General features: G+C 44.9%; 1 protein-coding gene and 1 long non-coding RNA gene across 3 annotated transcripts; both read left to right on the top strand.

The window, feature by feature from the left end:
* Positions 1-4291: 4291 nt before the first annotated feature.
* LOC144704406 (uncharacterized) lies at positions 4292-7820 on the top strand. Its single transcript, XR_013581811.1, has 3 exons — positions 4292-4367; positions 5612-5676; positions 7414-7820. It is a non-coding gene; the product is annotated as an uncharacterized LOC144704406 (long non-coding RNA).
* A 119-nt stretch (positions 7821-7939) lies between these two features.
* On the top strand, positions 7940-10488 carry LOC144704870 (zinc finger BED domain-containing protein DAYSLEEPER-like). 2 transcript variants are annotated; one of them, XM_078577436.1, is made up of 2 exons: positions 7940-10258; positions 10335-10488. In XM_078577436.1, the coding sequence occupies exons 1-2, from the start codon at positions 9616-9618 to the stop codon at positions 10361-10363; spliced, it is 672 nt and encodes a 223-aa protein (XP_078433562.1). In that variant the 5' UTR covers positions 7940-9615; the 3' UTR covers positions 10364-10488. Both variants share the same exon structure in this region; 1 of them encodes a protein (XP_078433562.1).
* Positions 10489-10861: the final 373 nt, after the last annotated feature.

Below are 10861 nucleotides of genomic sequence, written 5' to 3'. Positions count from 1 at the left end.
TCTGTCAGATCTGGAATCTGTTTGGCAGTTATCGTTTAGAAATCAAGGCCTCATCGTGAGAGGAAAAGAAGAGAGGGAAAGAGAAGGGAGAAGGAAGAGGGTGGAGGATAAGGGAGAACGCCAGGGAAAGAAGAGGAAGTTCAGAGCGCCATCCCCGCGTCACCGTGCTCGATCTGGCCCCCTGCTCTCCCGTGCACACGCCTTCACCGCAGGATCGACGTCGAGCCGCCGCACCGCGCGTTCTCCGTCACCGAATCGGCTCCTGTGCACCATCAGGACTTGCACCGTGCAGTTCCCCAGTCGCGCATTGACCCGCACCGCACCCCAACCCACGGCCACGTGCAGTGAAACACTCCCGTTCTTCGACCATGGTGCACGCTGCGTTCAGTCCAACAATTCTTCGTCACCGAATCGGCCTCACGTGCGCGACATCCCGTTACACGACCAGTCTATGACCGTCTATGACCATCCACGACTGTTCTGCCGTGTGACGACAGTCGACGTCTATGGATGGCCGCGACTACGACTCCCATTCGGTCGTGTGATGGTTCTGTAGTAGTCTATGATGTCTCCCTCCAAGCAGTGCAACCAGTCTACAGTGGATATCCCTTTGTGCATTGACGCGTTCAATCCGAAGGAAAGCTGCTGCCATCGTTGACCGAAGCTTCAAGAAGAGCTTGGTTCGTCGTAGCACTACTGTTTAACGGATGCTCGGTGTGATCTGAGCCGCTGACACTCTCTCCATTTGTGCAACTGATCCGCACGATCGCTATGGACGCAACCTGCCTCTGTGCCTCCCACTGTTTGTGACGCTCACGACGACTGTGTCCGCTTCACTAAGAGTTGCCCTGCTACGCTCAATGTCCTTGATGTCATAGCTGCTTGGGTTCGTGCCCGAGTACCACCGGACGAACGTTCTTGTGTCGATGAACGTCTTTCGTCCCTTTTCGGTCGCACTGATCCCACAGCTTATGGAACGTTTGTGACCCACGATTGTTCGCGTGTGTCGCTCATCGTCTCAACTTGGTTCTCCTCAGCTTTGACTACCTCCAGCATTTGCTCCTAAGCCGTGAATCCGCCGCCTGACAAGTGACATTGGCCTCACCTCCGACTCCTATAATCCACTCTTGTGTCGCGACACCGCTGCTAGTCAAGCCTCGTCGTGCCCTCCTCCAACAGCACATCTCCGCCGATCTGCCCGTAACGGCCTATGCACAAGCAAAGACAGTGACGACGAACGCTGTCACCGATGAGGTATGTCGTTCCCCTTGCTCGTTAGTTACATTACGTCTTTCAGTATATTTTTGAGTGCACTACACCGCGACCGGTTTAGTTTAGGTGAGAGAAACTATCAAGAAAAACTGTGTTGAGCGTCTTTCTAGGTACGGGTCGAGTCCATTCGTTACTTGTGACCCCCTATGGAATTACTCCGTTTGGCACCGTAGTTGCCATCATCGCTTCGACGAGGGCCAGAAGGTCACTGACACCATCACCATCACTGGTCGCGTGCTTCAGAGCTTGGAGTTCTGTGAATCTTCACGAATCGGGGCATGCACATACCTTCACCTAGGTTATATCACCTCACGTAGTTACATTCACTTAGTGAATTTCCCCGTCGGACGACGCCTTCAACGACATCCGACATCATTCTTACTTTCTCTTTGCAGTCCTCTCTCTCCCTCATTCTCTCTTATACCTTCCCAATTTATGTTTGCACTCCTCTCTTTCTCTCGTTTTCTCTCATACATTCTCACTTTCTCTTTGTAGTCCTCTCTCTCCCTTTTTCTCTCCTAAACCTTCTCATTGTCTCTTTAAAGTGCTCTCTCTCGCTCATTCTCTCTCATACCTTCTCACTCTCTCTTTGCAGTCCTCTCTCTCCCTCATTGTCCCTCATACATTCTCACTCTCTCTTTCCACTCCTCTCTCTCTCATTCTCGCTCTGTCATCTTCTCTCTCCCTTTTTCTCTGTTATACTGTCTCACCTTCTCTTTGCAGCTCTCTCTCTCCCTCTCCGGCATCCTCTTTCCCTCACTTCTTTTTTTATCCCACTTTGTCTTTTGTCAAATCTAGCATCTCTGGTCGTAAAAACTAATCAATGTCACCGGAAAATTGTAAGCCTTTTGATGTCGTCGCATTATCTACTAGACATGTATCTTTTGCATTTATTTATATCATCCTTCACTTACTAATGCCTAATTCTCAGGATTATAAAGCATGTTGTATTATTTTATGATATATTCACCATTACCATGCCATTTCACATAGTCATACTTTTGATATCTTTGGACGATTAATTTTCTCTTTTATTCATGTTTACCTTTCTCAATATCAACAAATTTGGAACTAACCATATTTGCTAAGATTATTTCTTTAAGGACATAGGCGGATGGACAAGGATAATGATCTCAAATTGCAATTCGATCAGAGGAAATATCAATTTGATTGAATTGTCACTGTATTCCCTCAAATATTTAAATTCCATCGATTGATATCTTTGTAATTGTATGTTCATCAAGTTTACAACTATAACTAGTTCACCAGATGCTGACATCATTTTCTTGGCTAATTAATTGAGTTTGACATGATATTATTAATTCATCATTTTCAAAAGCCTCAACTTTGAAAAAAATTATCTTTTCTAGAAACTTCCTAAACTTTTATGAGAACTATTGTTTATCTTTCTAGTTTCTAAAAATATAATTTATGTTAAATTATATACTATACCATTTTGACCCTCAACTCACCTAATGTCAATGGATTGGTAATAGTTAATGCTTTGAACTCTCCATTAATTTTATTCTTATTTGAAATTTATAAAAATTTAAAATATATTTATACTAATCCTTACATTATTCTATTGGAAAATATAAAAACCATAAAAAAGTCTTGTTTGAATAGTAATGAATTGGGTTGGTCAACAGACTCACCTGAGTTGACTTGATCGTTAATTTTTTAATGACAAATTTCATATTTTTCACTTAATTGGATGAATATAATTCTTATATTTTATAGATAAATATTATCTTAATTTTTATCTATCTTTTTATCCAATTCATGGTAATTTTAGTGAGTTGACAGTGTCTAAAAACTTCAACCCTTGCTCTCTGTGAATTCAATCCGTACTCATCATCATCCACTTGTTAACATATTTGAGAGATTTTGGAGTTTTTATTTTGAACAATCTCGTGTTAAATTCACTGCACAATTTGTTCCCACACTTTTTAATCCCAATATTGGCGTTGTCTTTGTCTTTATGGTTTGATAACAATAGATGGATGGATAATGATGAGAACAAATCTTGTAGTCAGTTGATAGCAATGTTCTCCAATCGATAAAAATTTTCAGAAGTCACTTAAACATGTAAACATGTTTATGATGATGATATTGGATAATGATGTCAGATATCTGTTTTTTCATATTTGAAAGATAAATAGAAGTATTATTCGAGATACTTTATAAATGTGTAAGTGTCACCTAGCCAAGTTCCGATCCAGGAAAATTGCTCAAATCTGGCGCGTGCTGGCCTCAATGCTTGGAGCAGAATACTGAGCAGCAGAAGTCTTTTGCAACAGCTTAAGATCACACATAAGGGGTTAGAGGAGAGGGTGGAGACGCAGCCCTGTCAAGCAATAGGGTCATTTCGTTGATATCATCAAAGGGTTAGATAGTCGTCAAGAGTATTACATGGGGAAGACCAGCGTTGATAACGAAGTAACGAGACAAAGCGCCGCGCACTTTGGTAGGGGTGCCTCTGTGCCTTGAGGCCCACAGCCCCGCACACGCGCCCGCCGGCACCGCTGCTACACACGTGCCCCCAGGCCAGGTGCTACGTGCCTGTGGGCATGGCGATCAAACACGCCACCCCAGCCTAGGGCGATCACACACTCCGCACCACCCGCACTGACACCTTTTGTTCGGTCTACTGGGACGCTGCCATGCTCGACTCTCCAAGCAAGGCGCCCCACACCGAACGCTAGGGTTCGCCCGTCCTGATGCCGGTACCGGATACAGGTATCGGGACAGATGCTGGACGGATGCCGGTACTGGAAATTTCCGGTATCCGGTTTTTCCAGATACCAGATATCGGTATCGGATATCGGTTGCTACAGTGCCGATATCCGATACCGATATGCGTCCGATACCGTGATCCGTCTCCCGTCTCAGGGGGACAGATGACGGTATCGGATATCGAATGCGGATATCGGTTTTCGATATCCGCATCGAATTTCATAAGACATTAGTTATATCTTATGAAATGAATGTCCGTCGATGTATTTTAAAGATTCAAACCCAAAGTTCTGGCAACGGCGGGAGCGGGCAACTGCGGGCAACGGTGGCGGCGGGCGGTGTCTTCGTCGATAAATCTCGTACCTCTTCTTCCATATCTCCTGCGTTTTTTTCTCTTCTCTGGTTTTTCTCTTGTTTTCTGCTGGTTTCTCTTCTTCTGCTACTGTGTTTTCCCATTCTATTGCGTTGCATAAAGAGAATGTCGATTATTATATATAATCTGAATCGGTGACTCAAATTACCTCTTTCTGAGAAGAGATGAACTCTCAAGAGCATCAATTTTCTGAAATTTTCACTCGTAGCCTAAATTCCAGAATATTTAACATGAACGTGTAAGAGAAAAGTCCATTTTCGCGGAAGTTTTGATGGGTTTTCTTTAGTGATGGTTGTGCAGTGTGCCCGTGTCAAAATTCACAATATATGCGCAAATTTTCGCTGGCACAAAATTCACGTATTTTCTTTAGAGAAGCTCGTGATGTGCGAAAATTCACTGGCGCAGTGCGAGTTCGTGCGGTAATTCACATCGCTCATATCCGCACATAAATCATCGGAGTAGGAACGGGGAAAGAGTATTTAATCAACACGATCAGTCGATCAGTGAAAGATGAAATGGAAAGAAAATAGAACGGAACAGGGAACAGAGAAACGGTGAAGACTAAAACGCCAAGAGAGAGGGAAACAGAAATCAAGAATTAGTATAGCAGAAACTTGTTAGAACGAGTAATCGTTGACGAGAATAGCCGGAAAAGAACGAGTGGGCAGAAAGAACATGGAACAGTCGTCTAAATCAGTGGTAAAATTGATCAAAACAAAAATCAAAAGAGAAACGAAAAAACGGATTGAAGAAAACGGTTAGCGAACTCAAGAGTAGCGAAAAAGAGTATATAACGAATGAAAAAGGAAAATCATGAATTCCACGGAAGTGTAGGAAATTAGTTTTTCGAATAAATTATCGGTTTATTTTAGTTTTTAGCATGTTCTTTCTCTGGAATTTCTTTTAGTTTTTAGCATTTGTCTAGATTTTTAGGAATTTCCCAGAATTTCCAATACACGGTTTGAGGTAACCTAGATTTATGTTACATGATTTTGAAGCTGGCTGACCGTTATATATCAAGTCATCCGACAATGTCATCAACATGAAAAATCTATACCATCCAATCCTGACTAGACACCATTTTTATTTAATAAATTTATGAATGTCTCATCCTAAATTTATCTTTGCCTTGTGAATAACTCTAAATATTTCAGAGAAAGAACATGTACTCATTTGAATGGTGAGATTGAGATGAATCAATTGGCTCAGAGAAATCATGAATTGATTCAGGATTGAGGGAGAAGTCTCTGCTGGAACCGAGGGATCTTTGGTTTGGAGCATAAAGCATAAACCAGGTTAGTTACTGATGCATCTTCATCCTATGATAACTAATAAATATACCGAGGAATCTGTTTAGATTAATAGATCCAGCCTCAATAAATGCATTTTGGTCATTTATAGTTTCCAAGTTTTAGGTAATGAAAGACCCAATTCTCTCATATCTCTCTCTCCGACCCCCCCCCCCCCCCTCTAATTCTCTCTCCCCAAACCCCCCCCTCTCACTCTCTAATCCTCTCTTTTCCACTCCACTCTCCCATATCTCTCTCGCCAACCCCCTCTCACTCTCTAATCCTATCTCTTGCACCCTCTCCCAACCTTCTCTCCCCACTCTCCCTCATCCTCTTTCTCATTCTTTCTCCAGCTCTCTCTCTACCTCGACATCCTCTTTCTCTCTCAATCTCTCAAATTCTACATCTCACTCTTTCTCTCCCACTCTCACCAATTCTACATATGTTTCCAAAACCCCCCCCTTCTTGCACTCTCATAGGATTAAGTGGAGTAGGTGGATGAAAGTGTTTCTGAATGTATTCTTTCCATCCTTGGTTTTTTTCCCCTTTCTCTTCTTCATTTTCCTGTTGCTCTGCTTTATTCACTCCCTTTTTCTCTTCCTCTTTTTTTTCTTCTCTGGTTTTTTCCTTCTTTTCTGCAGTTTTCTCTTCTTCTGCTTCTCTGCTTTTTTTTAACCTCCACGTTATTATTACTACTGTATCCATCGTTTCTCATCTTCTGCCTGTTTTTTATTCTCTTCATCAAACCTGTTCTCCACTTCTTGTCCATAATTCTTCTTCTTTTTTCTCGAATCACTCCATTGTCATTATCCTATTCCACAGTCCAATTCCATGCTTTTTCTTTTTTCTCTTTGTTTCCATCTTTGTTTTTTTAGCCTTCTTCCTCTTCTATCCACTTTTTCCCCTTTCTCTTCTTCATTTTACTGTTGCTCTCCATATTATCATTACTCTTCTTTCTTCTTCAATCACTCCACTGTCATTTTCCTATTCCACAGTGCAACTCCCTGTTTTTTAGCCTTCTTCATCCTCTACCCACATTTTCCACTTTCTCTTCTTCATTTCCCTGTTCCACTGTTTTTTTTCTCCCTTTCTCTGTCCCCGTATTTTCTCCTCCCTGTTTTTTTGTCTTCTTCCTCCTCTAACCCTTTTTGCCCTTGTTCTCTTATGTTGTTTTCTCCTCGTCGGCTTCTTCTTTGTTTCCTATGCAACGTCCTCATTTTCTCCTTCTCCTTTCGAGCCTTCATTTTCCCCATCCTCAACTTCTTCAAACTCCTCTTTTACCTGATTTTCACATCTTCTCCATATTCCTCTTCTTCCTTTCTCTTCTTCCATGCTTTATTTACTACTTCGAGACTATTGATTTTATTTCGGCTTCTTCTAATTCAGTTTCACGTCAGACGCCCTTATTTCTTTCATCTTCTTTCTCAATTCATCTTCCTCATTTTCATACTCTACATTTTTTCCCCGTCCTTTACATCTCTCTCTCTCTCTTCTCCTCTTAACTTATTTCCACTTCTTCGTCTTAAATTTTGGCATCTTTTACCCTATTTGGATTTTATTTATTTTCTTCCTTCTGTACATATAACTTTCTTCCTGTATCTATATTTTTCATTCACCTTTGATTCAATCTTCGCTAATCAGTGATATTCTTTACATCCGTTACGTAACTCACAGTATAGATTGCACTTTGGCATCATGTGATGCTGGACCGTTGAATTTAGCTCATCAAATTTATGTCATCAGAAACATAAATCCAACCAGAGGCAGTGACCCAGCTCAGGAAAGAGCTGGGTCAGGAGCCGTATGTCCTGAACGTACCCAGGGGGGAACTTCCCGTGCCGTACAGAGTCAACCTCGTACGAACCGTTCCCTCATCATTGACTTACTGTGCCGGGACCCCCGGCGGCCCTTGAAAATCCGGAGGACCGAGTGCCGCCCACGCCCGGTCGTACTCATAACCGCATCAGGTCTCCGAGGTGAACAGCCTTTGGCCAACGGAAGAATGTAGGCAAGGGAAGTCGGCAAAATGGATCCGTAACCTCGGGAGAAGGATTGGCTCTGAGGACTGGGTCCGGGGGTCCCGGTCCCGAACCCGTCGGCTGCCGGCGGACTGCTCGAGCTGCTCGCGCGGCGAGAGCGGGTCGCCGCGTGCTCAGAGCTGCTCGCGCGGCGGACTGCTCGCGCGCGCCTTCGGCCTCTCCCGACCCGTCCCCCGGCCGGCACGCGGCGACCCGCTCTCGCCGCGCGAGCAGCTCGAGCAGTCCGCCGGCAGCCGACGGGTTTGGGACCGGGACCCCCGGACCCAGTCCTCAGAGCCAATCCTTCTCCCGAGGTTACGGATCCATTTTGCCGACTTCCCTTGCCTACATTCTTCCGTTGGCCAGAGGCTGTTCACCTCGGAGACCTGATGCGGTTATGAGTACGACCGGGCGTGGGCGGCACTCGGTCCTCCGGATTTTCAAGGGCCGCCGGGGGCGCGCCGGACGCCGCGCGACACAGTAAGAGGAGACCCATTAAGAGGCAAGCCGACAAGAGCACAAATGTGTTTTGGCGTCACTTCAAATCCTGCCATCCAGCTCGTCATGCCGAACTGAAGGGCGAAGCCCCCGAAGAACGTGGTCAGACACGTATCACTGACAGAATGCAGAGCAGGCAACAGGGAGAGCCAAGCCGACGGGGGCCGATTAGAGGGCGCACTCCAGACGAGACGAAGAACTTCATTGCACGGTTCGTATGCCTGACAGATTCACCATGGAGCATCGTTGACAATGTCGCCATCAAGGATATGTGGCGTTATGCTACGCTTACCGACTTGGATCCTCCAAGTGCGAAGGTCATAAAGAAGTGGACCATCCAAATGCACGGCCAAATGAAAGTTGGCGTGAGGAAGCTTTCGGAGAGTGTGGCCCGAGTGTCACTCACCGTAGACACGTGGACTGCGGAGAACGGGACCGGACTGCTAGGCATCACCGTCCACTGGGTGGACGATACATGGACATACAAAGAGCAGGTTCTTGCCATCCGGGAGATCGTCAGCAAGCACGATGGGGACAACATGGCGTCCATTGTTCTCCAGGCACTAGATGAGTTCTGTCTACGTACGAAGGTCAGAACTCAATGTGTTTGTTTTATTAGTAGACCTTGCTAGTTTACATGTCTAACGTAATTATGTAGGTCTACGTTGTTACTACGGACAATGCGACGGCGAATAAGAAGATGTTGGCTTTGATGGCGAGAAAGTTGAAGAGCGTAAACCCGACGTTTACTGCCAGGAGGCACGTCCCCTGTGTTGCACACATTTTGAACATTGTCGTGCAAGCAGCATTAAAAAGCTTCAACATTCCTTCGGCTCAGGATATGGAACCCGAAGAAGGCGATGTGACGAGGACCGCAGATCAGTATGACAGCGACGAGGACAATGAACTCGGAGATGTATACTCAGTATCTGAGGACAGTGACGGGCCTCCCAAGCCACTATGTCTGGGTGATGCAGTTGCAAAGGTACGCAACTTAGTGCGGAGTATTCGGAGCTCTACGCAACGAAGAGAAGTATATACCCAAGCCTGTGAAGGCGACCCCGAAGTCGAGGACTCCAACATGGTTGTCCTAGACTGTCCTACCCGATGGAATAGCACTTACACTATGTTGGCGGCCGCCTTGAAGAAGCGTGATGTGCTGGACGAAGTCTCGACGGCTTTCGGCCGGAAGGCGACGTCATCGAAGCTGTCGAAGGACGAGTGGGAATTGGTCAAACAGTTCTGCCGCATCCTTGGCCGTTTTGCCGTATCGACGGATCATGCTCGCAAGACAGCGACGGCGACAATCTGCGATGTCTTACATCTCATAAACGGGCTCAAAGTTCACATGGAGGAAGTGGTCCTACAAATAAAAAATGGCACATTTTTCACATTTGTTCGGCGCTTGTAGGAAGGAGATCGGTCGAATATGGCACAGGCGGGCAGGGCGATGCTTTCTAAGCTTGCACAGTACGCGGAGATTTTGTGGGCGAATGAGGCGATCACGGCCGCAGCATTGATGGATCCAATCCACAAAGGGTCAATGCTCTGCCCGGGGGTTCGAGAGGTGACCATCGCATACGTACGGTCGTTATTTCCCGGTGACAGGTCGAGCCGTGTTCTGAGCCGGGCCGCTCTGGAGGGGCAGCGAGGAGTTGAAGAGTTGGATGCGTGGCTTAGCACCACTATGCAGCTCTTCGAACCGGCACCTGTGACAACGCGGTCAGCCTGGGATGAGTTCAACCAGTTCCTTGCGGAGACTGTGCCAAACGAGGGTGTGTTCACTCCACTGTCTTGGTGGGCAATGACGGGGGTGAAGCGTTTCCCCTTGCTTGCAGCCGTCGCGAGGGATTTGTTATCCGTATGTGCGACGAGCGCCCCCGCCGAGCGTATGTTCTCGGTTGGCAACGCTATTGTCACGTACAAGCGTTCTTGTCTCTTGCCAATGAGCATTGAAACACTCATCACCGTGAAGTGTTGGCTCCGTGCGGACAACAAACGTTGGTACAATGACGTCGAGCTAGAAGAGGATGTTGACGACGACGAAGATGGTGTGGTCAGCTGTGCTCGAGGTACACATCACATAACTCAACCAAATCTTATTTATACATATTTATCATTACTTATCACTTGTCCTATGCAACGCAGGTGACGATCAGTTGAGCACAAATCTTTGACAGAGACGTTGGACTTATGATTTTTTGACAGGGCTGCATTCATAGCATACCCGTAAATTTCTCTACAAATCTCGAATTAACGATGTGTATGGTATCTTTTGTATTTAGTCAAATTTTAATGCACTGGCCAATCATGTAATTAAATATCCCGATATTACTACGACAATACATTTGAATGCACTTGCCATTAATTTCTTAATTCCATTCACTAACTATCAAACGCCATAAATTTTTGTCAAATAACATTAAAAATTTTACTGTTTCTATTAACTACAACACGTTAATAAATATTTTTATTAACTACATCTACACTCAATACACCAACTACAACACGTGACTTTGTTCTCTTAAAATCAAAACTCGTTTAATTTATTAATTCAAATAACTAAATATCAAACGCCATAATTTTTTCCTCAAATAACGTAATAATTTTTATTATTTTTATTATCTAAATCTGAACTCCATAATACACTAACTACAACACATGACTTTGTTATC

This window comes from Wolffia australiana, chromosome 6 (assembly GCF_029677425.1).
Source record: "Wolffia australiana isolate 7733 chromosome 6, ASM2967742v1".
Lineage (NCBI taxonomy): Eukaryota > Viridiplantae > Streptophyta > Magnoliopsida > Alismatales > Araceae > Wolffia > Wolffia australiana.
The sequence above is the reverse complement of the archived record's forward strand: the minus strand, read 5'-3'. Positions and strand labels throughout refer to the sequence as shown.

What these genes read in the sequence shown, in the direction of transcription:
- LOC144704870 (XM_078577436.1), top strand. Translation starts at nt 9,616, where the DNA reads ATGGCACAGGCGGGCAGGGCGATGCTTTCTAAGCTTGCACAGTACGCG. An exon ending in TGTGGTCAGCTGTGCTCGAG is followed by an intron (nt 10,259 to 10,334) that starts GTACACATCACA and finishes TATGCAACGCAG; the next exon opens with GTGACGATCAGTTGAGCACA.